The 19,684-nt window shown below is 37.5% G+C and overlaps 1 protein-coding gene across 2 annotated transcripts in view; it reads right to left on the reverse strand.

Moving 5' to 3' along the window:
- Positions 1 to 1,873: 1,873 nt before the first annotated feature.
- Positions 1,874 to 19,684, reverse strand: part of TBC1D12 (TBC1 domain family member 12) — a 42,216-nt gene continuing 24,405 nt past the window's right edge. For both annotated transcript variants that reach the window (XM_054382196.1, XM_054382195.1), the window contains 11 exons: positions 14,690 to 14,805; positions 13,064 to 13,146; positions 11,055 to 11,172; positions 9,620 to 9,726; positions 8,916 to 8,996; positions 7,640 to 7,734; positions 6,820 to 6,891; positions 4,840 to 4,968; positions 4,423 to 4,532; positions 2,456 to 2,714; positions 1,874 to 2,156 (listed from right to left, as the gene is read on the reverse strand). In XM_054382196.1, the coding sequence (XP_054238171.1) occupies positions 2,088 to 2,156; positions 2,456 to 2,714; positions 4,423 to 4,532; positions 4,840 to 4,968; positions 6,820 to 6,891; positions 7,640 to 7,734; positions 8,916 to 8,996; positions 9,620 to 9,726; positions 11,055 to 11,172; positions 13,064 to 13,146; positions 14,690 to 14,805 (1,239 nt within the window). In that variant the 3' untranslated portion in view covers positions 1,874 to 2,087. The remainder of the gene's footprint in view (positions 2,157 to 2,455; positions 2,715 to 4,422; positions 4,533 to 4,839; positions 4,969 to 6,819; positions 6,892 to 7,639; positions 7,735 to 8,915; positions 8,997 to 9,619; positions 9,727 to 11,054; positions 11,173 to 13,063; positions 13,147 to 14,689; positions 14,806 to 19,684) is intronic.

A 19,684-nucleotide genomic window follows, 5' to 3' on the forward strand; every position in this document is an offset into this window, starting at 1 on the left:
TGGCGGAAACGACGGGCGCGGGCGGGGCGGAGCTGACCCCTCCCCCCGCCCCGCAGCAAGAGCGACCCCTGGCGGCAGAGGCCGAGCTGGCTGCGGGCCGCGGGACGGCAGCCGCTGCCGAGAGACAGACAAGGGCGGTTGCTGCCACTGCATAAATAAACAGAATCCTTTATTTTAATGCCCCACCCTCTGCCCCACACACTCCCTCCGGCAGCAGAGTGCCCGCCTCGGGGTTCACCCTCGGGCCTCAAAAAGAGCAAAGCTAATCTCAAAGCATACTACACTGCCCCTCACTTCAGCTCCCGAGGCAGGCAAGAAACACAGGTAACAGCAGCGTGGCTGCTCAGGGCAGGAACCAGCTCCTTTTCACCGATACAACATCACCTTTGGGACGCCCTCGTACTCCGCTTAGGAGCAAGTTACGGAGGAATCAAAGAGAACCACAGCACATACCTGCTCTAAGTTTTATTTACACAGGAAGTGTTACTAGTGGTCTTAAAGGAAGGCTTGATCCTTCTATTTACAGTTATATACAGATTTATAGTTGAAAAGTAAGAAAACTGTACAAGATAACACAAAAATATAAGACAAATTGGATCCAATTAAAGTAGTGAATACATAAGTTAAGAAAAATCTGACATTTACATTTCAAATTGTAATGTTATAAGTAGCATATATGTAGTTTTTAAACCAGATAGTAAGTTACACCACACAAAATCTTTACCCCAATTATGCAGACTCTGCTTTGAAACACCAGACAACTGGAGGCCTCCTGTATTTAAAAATACATCATGGTTAATTTTGACTTGATTTCCACAGAGGGGACCAGTTACAAAAACCCACATGTAAGGAATTTATTTACATTAAATTAGCAAAAACGGACCAAGAGGGTGCAAGTGTTCCTCACCTGCAGTGCTATCCACTTTAAATTTCCATCCCCTACAATCACAAGCTGTTGTACTGCATCTTTGAGAACAGGAAGTGTTTGAATACATCAGCATAAAATATGACCTTATATCTCATTGTTAAAAGGAGTTAAAGAATTAAGTATCACTAATCCAGATGTTTTTTAGATTTCAGTATTGCACACTAATAAAAGATAGCTTCAAAAACGATTCTGTGTTTGCATTATTCTGAAGTGGTAAAAGTGGCTGCTCCTTTGACAACACAAGGTCTGCATATCACTTTGTCAGTTTCTAGTGTTCACCATTACATACAAGGATTTCTTGGTTGGAAACGGCTCAACAAAACAAAGCTTCTGGTGGTGAAACTTTTACAGAATACTCACTCCATTTTTAATAAGCTCCACAACCAATACACCAAAACAAACGCTTAACACCACTTACTTTGAAAGCTGTACACTGAAAATAAAAGCTCTGGTCTCACCACTGTTGAGAATTCAGATGATTTTTGCTCTAACAGATTTAGACAATACTTCCACAGTTCCTGAGTTAATTACATTTGCCCAGACTGAAGAATGAAACTGCAACCATAAAAAAAAAAATCACAAGTAAATAAGACAATATCCCTTCCCAAATTTTAACTGTCTTGCACATAATCATACCAAACAACCTTATTTGGTCCTCAATACTTTCAAATGGTTAGGTTTGGAGGTAATGTTTGTACCACAGCATTTGGTTTGGATAGCATTCTTAGGGCCTTAAGATTTAGCATTTCCCTCATCCCCCCCAAGAAAGTGCCATTGTGGTATTTGTAAAAAAAGTTATGTCTCAATTCTTTTTTTTTTTTTTGAAGTACCAACAGAAGTTATTACAAATAGTTATTGCATTGAGCTGATTCTTTTAAAGTATTAAAAATTAACTCCTCTGCTTCTCAGTTTCATAACTTTTAGTGTTCTGTGTGAAAACAAATCTTCCCACAACAAAAGCTAATACTGGCAAAAGGGTGAAGATTTCATCAGTTCATTAACTTCACTGTGTTATTTTTCCACTGCTATTTTTCCAGCTGTGTTATCTTCCCATCTCATTTTCACATTTTCTATAGTGCTTTTCCACACAGAAGTGATGTGAAACCTCCTTTGTCATCAAGTGGTTTTCCATTTTCAATTGGCCTCAACACTATGACAATTAGCTTTTCAGTGCTGGGCTATGGTTCTTGTCCCCTTCTTTGTTGTCCTTCATCAGTGAGGCAAACACCTGGAAAAGTAAATTATTTAATGAATATTAAAAAAAGCCAGTCTTATAAAACAGACCAACATTAATCACCACATTACTAACACGGATATTTCTAGAATATTAAAAGAAGCCAGTCTTATAAAATAGACCAATATTAATCACCACATTCCTAACATGGATATTTCTAGAATGAGACACTAGAAAGGAAGTGCCCACTGCTCAGAAGTCAGACATGCAGAACAAAGTAGTCATTAAGTGTCCCATATACTCATGTTGCTGACATGTCTGTTCTGATACATATTTATCTCCAAGAAACTCACCTGTGCCCACTTTTTGTTACTATTCTGCATCTGAATAGCTGCAATACAACTAAAAAGTTTTTCTGATGTAATGTCCTCTGGTAGTTTTGTTAGAAACTGTGCTATATGAATAAAGTCCATCTGTAGGAGAATATCTTCATATAACCGAAGGATTCCTAACCCTGTCCTAAATAAAAATTCTTCTCCATCTCTACAGAAAACATCCCAGACACGACAGGCCAGATCAAGTGGTAATGACTTGCTGTAGAGCGTAAAAATCCTACAATTGAGAAGAAAAGGAAGAGTTACAATTTTAACCTATTTCAGAAAGATGAAAATACCACCTTTCTTTGAGGCAAAGATAAGTACAAGTTATTTCATATGTTCTTATTTTTTCTGTATTTCAAAGATCCACAAGTCTCCAGTTTTTGAAGTCAGCACTCTTACTCCCAAAACCTCTGCTACAGGAAATCCTCCATTAGAGAAGTTACAAATATCTTTACACTCAGGTGTACAAATAAGAACTTCATCAACAGCCTTTGCAACTGTGTAACTTAGGTCTTGCCACTTTTAAGACACACAGTTTAACAGGTCTGTTAATTTGTTTCCTAACTAAATCTGATGCCACAAATTGTCTCAATAGAAGGCTACATCCAGCTAATATACTAAATGAGAATTCGGTAACTACAGTTTTGTGACACATTTTGCATTTCTCTCCACGTTAAAAGTCACTGAAATCTAAAGACAGTCCATGTTCTATTCTTACTGGGAACAGTCCAACCGCACTTCTTATTGCAAAGTTTATTTTTAAAAAGTACTCATTATGCCTGAGTGGAGAGTTCAGTTTGCCATATGTACTGCATTGTAGAACCACTCCCATAAATTTGTAGTGGCTTCTTTGATATAAAGCACAGTGTTCTCCATTTCCCCATAAACTATATTAAGAAGTGGTTTGGGAACCTCAGAACACCCCTTACAGCAGACTACCATAACTACTTCTGTTCTCCTTTTATAAAGGTGTTCTCTCTATCTCAAGGCCATCTTTGGAACATGTGCAGGAGTAAGAATCTTCATTTCTCACAGGTAACTGGAAGCAGAATACTCTAGTACTTTGTACAGCAGCTCTATTTCCACACCATACATATATCTATACCTATATTGATCTGTCTAAACTCTCAGAACTGTAGCACACTCCCAACTCAATGTTGCTTTTGCATAACCTGCTCCTGCAAAGCCTTACTGCTTACAGTTAAGCTGATCTTATAGCTGAAGTTCCTCATTCCCAACTTCTCAGATGTCATTACATTTTTATATTATTTAATTCTACCCAATTCAATTTACTCTGTTAGAAACTTCTAACCCAATCCTATGTGAAGCACATCATCCACACACACATATGAACAGACATTCTGTATTTGGCAGCATTACACACACTTCAAGGACACTGACATTACTGCCTTCCATTGCAGGCATGTAATGTAGTTTGAACACTTACTACTTCAAAATGTTCACTCTGTTTCCAAGTTCATCCCTTCCCAAACCAGATCCTACATTTCACACTCCTTCCACTTCAAAGTTTTTATTCCTATATTCATACTTTGTTCAGTAGCCAGTTACACTCATTTCATCAAGTCACAATCAGTCATAAGACAACTACAGTGTAGGAGCTTTCTCTCACCTATTTATGTTACACATAGCTGACTCTCACTTGTGAAAACAAGAAAATGAGACACAGGAGTACTGTGTGTCCTGGGTCCTGTCCAAATAGATATTACTCCAAATGCTGGACCATAAAGTTTGAATCCTGCCAAAGGAACTGTGGTTGCAGAAAACAGTTCATCATGGTTTTACAAGACTTAGAAAACTGAGGTACACAAATACTTACTGAATGTTTTTTTCTATAATGCTGCATTTCTATTGCTAAAAAATCTAAATGGAAAGTGTTCCAACAGTTCTAAGGTTAGGTTTGCTATGTTCTCTGAACTCACCAGTCTATCAAATATATGTCTGGAGTAAGACTGTATGATTTGAAATGAAGAAACAATTTGGGAAGATTTTCTTCAAAGAATACTTCAAAGGCTGCAAAGTATTTCAGCATCTGTAGAGATAACAAAGTACTTCATAAGCAGTCATCAAAATAACATGCAGTTGTAAAATAACATAATGCCCACCAAGAATTGAAGATGTCAGCACAGCACACCATGACTTCTTAGGAAGTACAATTAAGTGTTTCTAGAGGGAACATCAGTACAGTAGAATGTGTTCTATGGATTAGTATCTGGCACTTTCAATTTTGTAACCACAGGTTAATGTTCTCCATTATTCAAAAGCAAGACATCAATAAATCAACTATGCTTCAAGTCAAAAGAATATTATGGTTTGAAACCAGAAAATTCTGTGCATACCATGCTGTGATCCACACGGAAAAAGGCCAGCTGGCATGGCTTGTTTAGAAGGTTAGCAAAGGCAATGAAAGCATCTGCCTCTTCCAGATTGAGAATGAGCACAGCAGCAATGAAGGACATCCCTTGTACCTTCAAGTGGGAAAAGCATTGTGTAAATAGAGGTGAGTAGGTTCAGTACATTTTATATCTCTGGAGATACAAATATATCAAATACCACTGTATAACTTTTCCAGAAGCAACACAGATACATAATTTTTATGCATGCAACCAATTTTATTTCAGCAATAAATAAGAGTGTTTCTTCAGATGCTGGTTTTAGGTGCTTGATGAAATTCTGTGAGGTGTCATGATCCCAAGCCCTCAGGACTTGGAATGCAAGAAAGTTAAAACCACACAGGCTCAACAGAGCTCATAAGAGACAAAACTTGGCCTGAAGTTCATTGTTAAGTTATGGAAGAAGCTGACATGGAGAAAAACATCACATATGAGGCAGTTTAGACCCAGACAGATATGTTGGAATTGAGACAAAATTCTGTGTCAGAACAGTCAATACGTCTCTTTCCACTTGCCAAATAGTATTTTTTCACACTCATAAAATTAATTTTAAGTGGTTAGCTACAATGCAAGTCTGCATTTTTCCATGATTACTCTCTCAAAAAAAAAACTTTAGCCTGCAATAAATATGAAGAACATTATTCTTCTAGTTATTGAGATCTATATATTCATTATACCAATTTTACCATTTCAATTGCAATGATGATTATTCCCCTCTTTGCAGGCATTTATGCTGCCTGCTTCTCATTTGAAAATATGTACTCAGTATTTCAACCACCTAGGGACAAGAGTATTGTTATATATCAAAAACAGTACAGCAGCTTTCCATTTTTGTGTGAGAGACTAAATTTACTGCCATATTACACTAAAAATAATAAATTTCTGATCAGAAACATCTAGGAAAGCTGTGTCCTTAATGAAAAAAAAAAAAGAGGACATAGCCATGAAAAATTAGTTATTTGCCTTTTAAAACTCCACCCAGGGAACAAGTAATCTCAGAATTTGCAGAGTTTGTAATCTCACTTGGGAAGGTCGCCAAAAATGAGGTCACAGATGACAGAATTCAGGGCTAAAAACATTTTAACATGAAAAAACAAATAAACATTGGTGCAGAGTCCCAAGCATGTCTGATTTAGAGAGGAAAACACACCCTGTGCTAAATAATCCTTTGTTGCACAGATCAGACTTAAAACTTTTCAAGTTCTTTTTAACCCAGAAGAGACTAGGGCTTGTGCAAGGTGTTTCTAGCTACCCCCAGGAACAAAGACAAAAAAACAAGGGAAAATTATCTTTTTGTTATTTAACTGCTTCTGTAGATGACATAATTTAGAGAGATGTTCAGTTTAGTTAGTTAGTTTGTGGGGGTTTTGGAAGTTTTTTTTGTTGTGAGTTTTTTTTTTTGGTTTTGTGGTTTGTTCTTATTTTTTAAAACACAGTAATGTTTGCTGAAAAAAAAAAAACAAAACACAAAACCAGTTCACTGAACTCAGATGGAGTGATTAATCTTTGACAAGATGACATCAAACAAGATGACACCAAAATAAGGAGTTTCTGGATTTTAGGAAATGTGGTAGTGATTCAGAGAGTATTGCTATGGAAATGGCAGCAACACTAGGACAGAACAGACTAATTGCTCACTGGAAGTTTTATTTGTTTATGTGCTTCTGTAGATATTCTGGGTCTGTCAGAACTGTAACACCTTGTGAACACTTCTATTTAAAATTTTCCATGCAAACCAGAGAGCATGCTTATCCTTGACACTGAGTACATTTCATTGTGACTGCTATGAAATTAGTAAGTGCCAACACTGAATTATTTCAGTGCTAGTAGCGTGAAGTTTAGATAAGCTACTTATTTAACACACTCTAATATATGACAGCTTAAGCTTATTCACTATGTTAGAAACATTTTACAGCCAATACTTACATATCCCACATCTGGTCTGTAACATGTATATGCTCCTAAAACACTGTGCAGGAGATCATGATAAGGACCACCCTAATTCAAAGAGAGGTAGGAGGGGGGGAAACAAACAAACAAAAATTTTTTTTTTTTTTTCAAAATCACTTTATAAATATAGGAAGGTAACCAGTCAGTATTTTAAGTTGCAAGTGAGCCAGTGAATTATTGTTTTGCTCACATCTAGAATAATGCCAGCTTTTACACTATTACCATATACATTTTTGAGATGTTAAAGTAACAGATCAATAATTCTATGAAATAATTAAGTGGAAATCAATACATAACCAAAAAAAAAAAAAAATGGGATACACATCCAGGGTAGTCTTTTCCTTTTCTGAGATAGTGGATGGCTTAATTTCTAGTAATACAAGTTGATATATTACAATAGTGCATGCTATTTTATTTATATATGTGTTCATAGATTTGTATCTATTTATATATCTATATTAAAAAAAAAATCATAAAGCCTGTAAACGTGTATTACAACCCATCAAGATTTCTGTAGCAGCAGTGGGAATATTCTCATTTTTGCATAGAATTTTATATATATATATTAACAGGAACCACATGACATTTTTCCAGAAGAAAAAGTTTTATAGTCCCTACTTTATTCTCATTAAAAAAAGATGACTGCTTGCTGTGGCACATAATAAAGAACCACTTTTACTTTTGTTGTTTCATACAGCTCCTAAAAACTACTCCATATTTAGCCAGCTAGGTTTCTTTTCTTGTTTAATTATTCAGCAGTTTAAAGCTGTCCTAACTAAATTTATAGAAATCTCACCTTCTGGAAAATATACAGGGATGGAAATGTGCGTGATATATCCAACTTAATTAGCTCCAGACTGGCTTCACGATCAGCAACAGAGGCACCTGCATCTGCAAGCAAAACCAACACTTATTAAAACTGATAGGTAAATTCTAGACTTCAGAATAAAACTGCCACAAGCAGATAAAGACTTGCAGGATCTAAGGAAAAAAAATTACTTAGTTCTAATTCTTGGAGTACACTTCCACAATGCTGTATGCCCTACTGAAGGCTGGAAAGCAACGCTTCTTTCCAGTCCTCCTAAAACTCCAAGATGCATTCAGAAGTGAATGAAACTGCTGCAAGCTGTGTGAACTATGGGTGAAAGATGGCTAACATTATTACAGAAAAAGAACTTACACAATCCAAAATAAAAAGTTCAAGAATTGCTGATTAATCTGTCCTCTTTCAAGAGGAACAGGCATTATATTGGATAACTTGTGATAATTTCACTTGGAACAAGTATCCATTTAGAGTGATTCCAAAGAAAAATGAGAATCTGAGATACAGATCACATGGAACTCCAGAGGAGTTGATGGAGGTCTTTTGAACAGATCTGGTTGTCCAGAGGAGTTGTGAATGCCTCATCCTAGGAAGTATTTTAAGACCAGGCAAGCTGAGGCCTTAAGCAACCTGGTCTAGTGGAAAGTGTCCCTGCCCATGGCAGGGGGGTTGGAACTAGATGATTTTAAAGGTCCCTTCCAAGTCAACCATTCTATGATTCTTTGATTCCATAGAACACGCTTTGATTAGTATCTTCTCTTCAAGACACAAAAAGGTATTTCTTGTGCTTTAATCTTTAACTGCCAAATTAAAGTGTTAAAGATACTTGAACAGCCCCTCAGAGCTACTAATGTCAAATGAGGCTAAAATAATTGATCTTCTGGACTTTGCTACTAAAGATTAGTAACAAGCACAGTGGGTTGCCTTGCTTCTCAACCAGAGATGAAAATCCTATTACTCATAAGTCTTCCCTTATTACTACCTTTCCCAGAACATCTAGCACAATCAAAATGGACCCTGCCCCCTTTCATTTCCATCCAGAGCAACTACCTTTCCAAAATAAACAAATTACCTAAGCTTTTCACCCTGCTCAGTCCACACCTCCAGGAAGAAGAGAACAAACAAACTCCCACCCCAAAATCCAAGGGGCACTGCGTATGTTTTTCAAAGATAAGCATATTTACAATCATGTAGACAGGTAATTTTTTATAAACAGTTAGGAGGCTGTCTAGCATTCAAGAGAGCTCACCTTCCACATCATTCTCAGAACCTGTCTCACTGAAGCTTTTCCATCGTTCCTTAGCTCTCGACAAGAAGATTTCATAAAGTTCTGCATGGAAGAAAAACAAACCAAACAATAAAAAAGGAAGGGATATGTAAGAAAAGCACCAATCCAAATCGAAAGCACAGTAACTATTCCTGGCTTTGGTTTTGTTTCTTGGTCCCATCTTAACTACTGGGGGCAAGGTGAAGAATCTATTCAATGGTTACTGATTTTATAATGTGCACTGAATTATTCTTTCTTCTGTGGTAAACATGCAAATTACAAGAGGGAAATAATGTCTTAAATATTTTTTTTAAAATAGGTTGTAACTCTTCCAGCTCGTTAAAATCATTAGTTAGGAAATAAACCAGTTCCCCCTTCTACTGCAAACTTACAAATTCTTGACTTTCAGCACAAAAATTCTGGGACAAGTCACGGGGAGAAGGAGGCAACCCCTTAACTATTAAAACACTAAAATGTAGGTGGGTTCTTGTAAAGAGGTTTTGAAAAATTTCCCTAATGTACCAGGATATGCTGTCTAATTGCAAAACACCTGTTTCTAAGGTGGCAAAATATGTTTCTTAAAACCACAAACATAGTCTGATAATTTTTAATGAAAAGTCTATATTTCCCTTTGAAAAAATAACCAACTTAATTTTGCATTTAAATGTGATCTGTATTAGACATACCAGGAGTGATATTTAATTCATTTCCCACAGCTAGACTCCAAACCTTCCCACGTACACTTGGGGGTAATCCCTGCCACCACAGCTCTCGAACTCTTCGGGTAGCACGCCTAAGCAAGGTGAAAAAGAAACAGGACAAAAGGCGCATACTGGTTTTCTAAAATCATTGGGCAATTTAGAAGCAAAATAACATATTATTGCCCAAATCAACATTCTCAGATCATAGAAATGTTTGGGTTGGAAGCAACCTTAAAGATCATCCCTGCCATGGACAGCGACACCTTCCACTAGACCAGATTGATGAAGGGCCTGCCCAACCTGGCCTTGAACACTTCCAGGACAGGGCATCTACAACCTCCCAGAGCAACCTGCTTCAGTATCTCACCACCCTCACTGTAAAGAATTTCTTCTTAATATCTAGTCTGAATCTACTCTCTTCCAGCTTAAAGCCATTACCCCTTGTCCTATCACTACAAGCCCTTGTAAACAGTCCCTCTCTAGCCTTATTGTAGACCCCCTTCAGGTACCAGAAGGTGCTAGAAGGTCTCTCCAGAGTCTTCTTTCCTCCAGGCTGAACAGCCCCAACTGTTACAGCTTGTCCTCATACAGGAGGTGCGCCAAGGCTCTGATCATCTCCATGGCCCTCCTCTGGACCCACTCCAATAGCTTCATGTCCTTCTTGTGTTGCGGGGGCCAGAACTGGATGCATCACTCCAGGAGGGGTCACACAAGAGCAGAGGGGAAGAATCACCTCCCTTGACCTGCTCACCACTTTCCTTTTGATGCAGCCCAGGATCCGGTTGGTCTCCTGGGCTGCAAGTGCACATTGCTGGCTCCCGTTGAGTTTTTCCACCAACCAACACCCCCAAGTCCTTCTCCTTGAGACTGCTCTCAAGCCATTCTTCATCCAGTCTGTGCTTGTGCTTGGGAATGGCCTGACCCAGGTGCACATTGCACTTGGCCTTGCTAAGTTTCACAAAGGTGGCACAGGCCCACCTCTCAAGACTGTCCAAGTCCCTCTGGATAGCATCCCGTCCCTCCAGCATGTCAACCGGCCCACATAGCTTGGTATCATCCACAAACTTGCTGAGGGTGCACCTAATTCCACTGTCCATATTGCCAACAAAGATGTTAAACAGCACTGGCCCCAGTACTGATCCCTGATGGATGCCACCCAAGGATTCGAGGATCTCTGCTTATGCTAAAGCCCCATTAAAAAAAGGCAACCAAAAAACCAACCAAACACACACAGAAACACAACAAAACAAACTCATGGAAAGCTATGTTTCATGTTGCCCTGTAATGACTGCTTTATCAAAACCACAAAAAAATGACTTCTTGACAAACCAGAAAGGAAAGCAAGGTATGTGTGTTCTCTGTTTGCAGAGGAGAAACAAGCTGGCCTTGCATCATTTGCACAGCAGAACTTTATACTTACATGCCTTCCCAGTTCGGTAGGATTTCGTTGACCCAAATCACCATAGCACTAGCAATATTCTCTTCTTGCTTGAAACGTGCTCTCATTATTTTCTTCCTTTTATGTGCTTCTTTAATTTCTGTTAGGCATAAGAAGTTAATAACTCTGTATTAATTTATACCAATTATTAAGTAAATAATTCAGCTATTATCTAATTACATAGATGTCTGAAAGAAGCATGGGTAAATTACAGCTGCACATGAGCTAGCTGGTACTATTTCTATTTACTGCAGATGTATTTCTCAGGAATTTTTTTCATCTAAGCTAAGTTACTCAAACACATAGTGATTTAGACAAGTAAAAAATATGTCTAGAAAACTCACTGCACTCTTTTCCACAGCATACAGAGTGACTAAAGAGCAGGCACATCAGCGCAGTTTTTCCAGTCATGAATTTCACACCATCACTACCTAAACTTTATTTATTACTTGGAATAATCACCCATAGTTACAGAAAAAAATATTATTAACAATTGCTAATCTAAGTCCATTTCAAAATTATTAAAATTTTACTGAAACTTCCATCAAGAAGGATTATATTTGGGTTTTTTCCTAGAAAGATGACCTGAAGATCTGAGACAAAGGCGCAGTGCTGAACAAGAGTCGAGTATTTTGCCTTCTGTTAAAAAAGGATCATTTGTAGGTACCTCTAACAAAGCAGGCTAAAACAAGTGCAGAGGAGTGCTATCTTGACATCACTAAGAACCACCATGAAATTTCAATTTTCTATTATGCATTAGACACATCAAAGGAGTAAATGTGCCACCTCTTGTAAATGGATATGGCTGACCAGCTTCATTAAGTTTTTACTAAAGCTTTGTATGTGTAGCAACAATTAATTTAATGAACACTAGAGTGCACATACTGAAAACCCTACAAGTGGCTAATCCTCCAAAGACACAGCTAGAGAATACAGACCACAGATGACACTTTTAAAGATGCAAAATACAAGAGAAGAGTGAAATGAGTCGTCAAGTGCCTTGGAGTTCTTATTACATTTTTTCAGAGTAAGCTGCCACAGATCCATAGAGGTTCAAATCAGTTCAGAAGCTTGTATCTTTCAACAGCCCAAGGAAAACATGCAGCAGAAATTCTTAAAATAGCTTATTCCCTGCATACTAGGCACGAGACCACAGAAATTCTTTCAACAGCTATTCATAGACTGACACAGTACCAGATCCTACAGATATGTTTAAATTAAAAAACAGATCTAGTGGGAGTAGGAAGGGCCACACAGGTAACAGTAGTTAGGAGGAAAAACAAACAAACAAAAAAACCCAAACAAAAATCCCACCACCAACCCAATCCACCCACTCAAGTTTTCATTTGTCTTCATATTGAAATAGATCTCAAATTCCTGAAAAAGCAGCTCTTTAATCAGTCAGCTTTATTATACTTTGTGTCTCAGTGGTAACTGCAGCAAAACAGCTTGAAAAAGAGTTTGAATACTCAAAAAGTTTATAACTGATCAAATTACAAGTAGCTTTAAAGAAAAAATCAAGTTTCTACTTAAAAATTAAAGAAAAGGTTACATTGACTATTGAGCCTAGTTACACTCGCTGCAGTGGAATAAGATAATTATTTGATCATAGAATCATAGAATGGTCTGGGCTGGAAGGGACCTCCAAAGGTCACCTAGTCCAACCCCCTCTGCAGTAAGCAGGGGCATCCCCAACTAGACCAGGCCACCCAGAGCCCTGTCAAGCCTCACTTGGAATATCTCCAGGGATGGGGCTCCAGCCACCTCCCTGGGCAACCTGTTCCAGTTTTCCACCCCCTCACAATAAAGAACCTGTTCCTAACATTCAGTCTAATCGAGCTCTCTTTTAAACTATATGTGCATGTGAGAGAATAACCTAGATATTAAATGAGATTGGCCTCTACTGTACCTACTAGCCTACAAACCTGAAATTATTTTATTTCTACTTCACAGCTAAAAATAATTATAGTGATTATTGACACTTAACATACCTCGTTTTTTTGCCTCTGCTACCATTTCATCATACTCTTGGCGGTGACGTAAAGCCTCCTCCACTGATTTGGCAGGAAGATTTCTGAAAACAAGTTGTTCCTGAATTCAGTACACACAAATGACATTCTGAAGAATTTCAAACCAAGTCTTAACTTGGTTTCTTGCTAAGGTAAGACTTGGGGTTGTCACACTCCCAGGGTTTCAGTCACAGCAGTAGAGAACTACCAGGTGTTTACCGCTTCTGTTTATTAGTTCTCCTATCACTTTCCCCAGATTTATTGAACATCTGGAATGATGTTAAAATGAAGTTTGCATGAAATGAAAAAGGGAAATAATGAAATTCCATATAGTTATTTATTCCACGGCGTTTCTGCACATGTGTATTTTAATCATTAAATATACCTGCATATCAATACTCTATTTCTTCATTTTAAATCTATGATGATATACTTTCAATAAAAGGTACAGGGTTTTAATCATTATTATTAGCCCTTTAAAACTCCCACAAGAGAAGATAGGTTTACCGAAGGAAGAAAGGATAGATCTTCTCTGTATCAGAGCTAAAGCTAAACAGGCTTGCTGCAGTGCTAAATGTTCACCATCTTAAAGTGTGTTTGGATTTTTTTGAATGCACAGTGATCCTGTGATTGCCAAACACACACTTCCTTTTGACCAAGTAGACTCATTCCAAAACAAATCAGAACACATTTAGTCTAGTCTACTTTGGTTCAAAATAAACAATTTCAACCTCCTCTTATACAAGCAGAAAAGATCACTTTACTATTCCCATTGAAAGTGAGATCAGAATCTATCTTGAGGGACGAGATTATGGCAACACATACTGCACTCCAATTCACGAGAGGAAGTGTCATTTGTAGGAACACATCTATGTTAGTTTGTGAACTGTGACATTTTGGAAGTACAGGAAAGCATCAGCAAACCACTTATTGCGTATCTTATTCTCTAGTATACATTTTTTGTTGCATCTTCAACTGTTCCCTTGCCTTCAGCTGTAATTTTAAAGAGCCACAAAAACATAACTGGAACAGGAGCATGGAACAGTTTCACTGAACACTATCATCTTGGTATCAACAAAGCATTTAACTGCAGCTGTCAGCATTCGGCATTTATGACAGGAAGGTACATCTTGTGTTTCAAAGGCAATTCTTCCTCCCCTTGATGTTACCTACCTAATACTTATTTTTTAAAAAACTCTTCTGGAAAGCCAAGTGCAGGTTTGCTGAAGTGACAACTACCCCTGTTGAGTTTTCCCAACTGGTCTAGGAAATCAAGTTTCCAGAATGGGGGAAGAGAAGGGAATGTGCACTGAGATGGTAGTGAAGAAATCGATAAAAGACTTTTCCTGATTAAGGATGCCCAAAACACTGTCACAAGGCAGCTGTGATATATAGCAGACAACAAACCACTGGCCCAAGTACAGTGAGAGAAAATGCCTGACGTAGACTATAATACACTTAAAGGTTCTTCTGGAGGTATTTGTTAGGGTATTATGTGGGATGGAATAATCCAATGATATTTTCATGTAAGACTTGTGAAGTTTACCTCATCAGAAGCAGATCTAACCAATTCAGTCATCATCAGTTCCACGGCAGAATCATACTTACGCTGGTCGATCCTCCAGAATCAAAGCAGTAGTTGAAAGTGGTTCAAACTCAATATTTTTACGTCTTGCTGATGGGGGTGGAGGTTTATACATTCTTCCTGTCCGTGCTTCATATTCCTAAACAACATTATTGATAAAAATTGTATTTAAACTTTCTGCCTCATTTCTAACCAGTAAGTATATTACTTGTTTAATACTTGCTAAGTAATGTTAAAATATATAATATTAAATCATTTAAGACAGCAGGGAACTACCAGTATAAGCCAAAATTGTTTATAGCAAAACAGTGCAGCTTTCCAGAACTGCTAACTACAGATGAATGAGAAAGCAGTTTCTTGTATCAACTTAATCTTTGATGTATTCTAGTTAAGTATTACTACCAAGCATCCTAGGATCAGTTAGGAAACCTGCATAATCTTCCCATACTAATTAATGCACAAGAATGTTTAAATAATACGTGAAGTTGACAAAAAAAAAAAAAACACCAAGCAAAAACAACCCACTGCAAACCACTAATCAAGAATGTGTGTCTCTTCCCATTTCTTTCCTTTTGGTTATAGCCATCCTAAGAACTGGCACTCCAAGTTCCTGAAGCCTTTAGCAAAACCATCAAACCCATGCTATCCAGAACCACCTACACTATACTCAGCGACAATATAACAATATTGATCTTTACAAGCTTGATTCACATAATTTCTTCCTCAGAGGTTAAAATTTGCAATCTGCTTAGAAAGATTTACAGCCTTTACTACACAGATGATTCCAAGGGAGAAAGAATCAAATTTCTTTTTCCACAAGAGAAAAAAGGCTAGACAGCACCAAATGAAAACCTCAGATTTCATGCTCCCTCACTTTCAGCCTCTATAAATAAAACTCTACTGCCAAATTACTAGGAAATCCATTCTTATGGTCCAGCAAATATTAAAAGGTTATCTGTGAGAAGACTTTCAACTTGTTCACAAACCAGGTTAGCTTGTGGGTTCATGCTCTCCCGAAAGCATGAAGGCTAAATACTAGTTTCACTGCAAGCCTCCCACATGCTGGAATAATACGGGCTGAAATATAATCTTTAAGAGAAGAAATTGAAGGTACCCTACTAATGTACTTTCACAGACCACACAGCTCTAGCGAGGTCTAATAACCACACAGCCAAATGAGCTCTAACTTGCACAAGCATTTTTTCTTTTTTAATCTATAGATAGTTTGTTCTTGTACATCTGTTGCTTTAGTAAGCAAGTAAATTCAGTCTCAGATTAAACAAAATATCTTAAGTCACCAAAACTTTAAAAAAAACCAAAAATAAAAACTTAATCAATTACAAATTAGGTCATATACCCTCCCAATCTAATATAAGTCTTCTCTAGGAAATGCTGCCAAATGAATCTCACACCTAATACACAGCTTCTTGTACACATTAGTTCTCCCAGGGAGAAAGAGGGCTTTATGTGTTTAGTGTTCATTAACAGCTTTCTAGAAACAGAGCTGACAACTTTAAAGCTATTATATAAAGTTCAGTACACAGTTGAAGACTGTGATGTTAAAATGGGAAGAGACGTTTTACAAATATGACAATGCAGCCATGGATTTCCAGAGAGGGTACAAAGCGTCTGCTCAACACTTAAGCATCTTAAAGCTTTCTGCTCTTCCCACTTTAATGATCTCTAACGAAATTTCCATTGTTCCACATACATTAAATGATCTGGAAAGTATAACCTCAGTGATGTCATACTGATCTCATCTCAAGAAGAAGGTATCACAGAATAACTGAGGTTGGAAAGGACCTCTGGAGATCAACGTCCCTGCTCAAAGCAAGGTCAACTACAGCAGGTTGCACAGGTTCAGCCAAATTTTAATTTCACCAAGGACAGAGACTCCACTCTTACCAGGCAGAGTATTTCCAAGTGGTTTCTCATCGAAGTACTAACCAGCTTCAGAAATCAGAGGAAATCAGGTGTGTCCGCACTGGTAAGGCCACGTGCATTACATGCCACTATACTTTCAGATCCTGAGGATTGCACCTCCACAAATAAGCCAAAGAATGTGTTTGAAACATTCTTAGTGTCTTTTGAAGTGGTTTCTACCCCACCCTCCTCCCCCAAATCTTCAGCTATCCACTCTTTAACCACTGTATCATACTCTGGCCCATGGCAGTGTACCGAATAATTCATTTTGTTAGTGTCCTGGAAAGACAAACACACATCTATAGCAACCAGTTTACTGTTTCAAACAGAAAAGAAGCTCTGTTGCTTTTCTGCCTTCAAAAAAAGCCTCAGCATGCACCTTGTAAAGAAAAAGAGCGAGGAACTATTTGCTATCATGACTTTTACATACATACACACTAAAAACCTAATTCTTTGTAAATTTAAAAGTTACTAGCCAACTGTTCTTAAATCAACTTGGTTCTAAATATTTCTACTCTGGATAAGTCTCTGATTATGCAAATTTCCTAGAATATTTGTCACTTGAAAGGTAATTCCCAAGATAGTTTTTGATTGAAATTAGTAAGAATCCAACATAATTAGGCACATTCAAACAAGTATCTGGAATAAATGGACACATAGGATTGATCAAATTCTGCTGTAATTCACACAAGCACAAGAAGAATCAGAAAACCAACATTCACTGTATGAATGAATATACATGTTCTTAAGCCTAAAATTATTTCATCTAAACTCAGAGACATTATATGCACTCATGCTTTATGCCTCAGGATATCCCAGTACATTCTTAAATTCAGAGTGTATCCTAAGATAGCATCCAGAAGTCAGTATCCAGGCTGCAGTACATCAGCAGCAAAAGCATCTCTCATTCTTGGTACAAGTTCTGATATACTTTCACGTTTTCCAGTACTTTGTACCAGGAGCCACAAAATCAAGTTCATTTAGTCATCAGAGATGAGGAAGCTTAAACATCACCAACCATTTCAGTAATCCCACACAGCTATTTTTTAGCAACATTTTAAAAAGCACTGCACTATGAACATTAGAAATTAAGCCACTCTCACCTTTTTATTAGAAGTAATATATTTGAATGGTTCTAGAGCTTCTGGTTAATATAACATGCTAAGAACTGATACACTATTTCCAAAGCAACAGGGAGAGTAAAAAAACCCAACCAACCAACCAAAAAACAAAACAAAACAAAAAAAAAAACAACCCACCAACCTTCAACAGGGATTTCTGCAAAGGGCATCATCTAACTGTGCCTCTGAAAGTAAGCACACTTTATAGACAAATTTTTTTTTGCAAGAAAAGTATGCATGAGCAGAGAGGGAAATCTATAAGCATTACTAGGAGGAGTCAAATCAGAGACCAAAATAGCTTCAGGAACAAATGGTCAATGGCTGCAGATTCTCCAAGATGAAACATATTCCAAAGTATCAGAACATCCCAATGGAAGATGCTTCTTCCTCAAGAAGCCTGTGCTCTAGGAAATATATTTGAAGATTATATCCCAGAACCATCAGACTTGCATGGAACTTACTGGTTTGTCCAACCTTTTCCCTCTCCTCCAGAATACTTTGTAGCTATAAAGAATCAAATAGCCTTAACCACATATTTGATGCAGAATCTAAAATTTTTGCCATGGGATAAAAAGCTTGACCTGACAGAATTTCACTTGAAAAGATGTGAGCTAATACTCTTCCATAATAAAGTAAAAATACAATTTAAATTCAAATGTCTTGTCAAATGCTTAACACGCAGGGCATATGCCAGAGGACAGAACAACTGATACCCAAGATTCAAGACTATGTAAGGCCTGATTATTAGAAAAACCAAAAACTAAACCAAAACACAGCCCACTTTTGGAGGTGTCACACAATCTGTTTCAGTAGCTTAGGGAATGCTAAAAAATTGCTTTATTGCAGCATATCTGGTGTTTATCATAAGTCATGGAACCTTTCATAAACCCAGAAAAAAGAAAACCAAATCTCAGCTTTAATAGAAAATAAGAACAGTTTTTCTACTCATTAAGGCTGGAACTACATCCTCTCATCTACTGCCAATAATTAGGCTGTTAACTGGCTAAAAAATATGTTCTTTCCTAAAATCCACTGTGACAATATATTTAAGAGCACTTCAGTACATGGAGGGACTTGTATTTCTGGTATTTAGTCCTACAGAAGTAAAGATAAGCCTATTAATCGACAGACAGGTAACATATAAATGGGGCTGCAAATAAAGTCTTTTACTTATTAACTCCTTTTGTGCTTAAGAAGATAAAGACACCTCAAACTGTATCTTTAAAGAAAAAGAAAAAACACTAGAACTCCTGTTTAAAACAAAAGAAAATAAACCTGCATAGGTCTTCATTGCCTATTTCTTTTGATATCTACATGGAGAACATACAGAACTGGAGTTTCTTTCATCCTTCCTCACAAGAACCATAGAGGAAAGCTAGACCATTCAGAACTATTTTAGGTATCTCTCAGTATTACTGAACTGCACCGTGTGACATAGCCATAACTGCCTGTATCTGCTCCTTCCAGCATCCAAGCAAACTACTTCACAGAAAGGAAAGCCAGCTGCACTGCAGTATTCCAAAAGCATTAGCTGACCTTAAGCAGGGTATGCTTGTGTGGACGAGTTATTTTACTAGGCGTGCACATGATGATTCAGTTTTAGAATACAAACTTGCATCTACATTGCCCGAACTACAGAGCTTTAAAGGAATAAATACTGCTTATGAAATTTAATGTGCATCTTTCTGGGCTAAGTTAGGATCTATAAATGATCCAACAACAAAATTTAAAATAAGCAATAAAAGTCTTGGATTGCTATGAAAGTCCTCACAGTCCTGAATGTACCAATTATATTGATTAAGCACCACAGATGCTATTATGTTTTAGGTATGCTGGAGGAGAAAGTGCCCTGACAAGCAACACTGAATTAACTTTCATTATCTTAAAGATTGTCTCTGTTGAAAGTAGATGTCAAGGCATATTAATACTTCCAACTAAAACAAAGCATGCACTCTGGGAATGAACACTTCCTCT

The sequence above is a fragment of the Indicator indicator genome, chromosome 7 (assembly GCF_027791375.1).
Source record: "Indicator indicator isolate 239-I01 chromosome 7, UM_Iind_1.1, whole genome shotgun sequence".
NCBI classification, from domain to species: Eukaryota; Metazoa; Chordata; class Aves; order Piciformes; family Indicatoridae; genus Indicator; species Indicator indicator.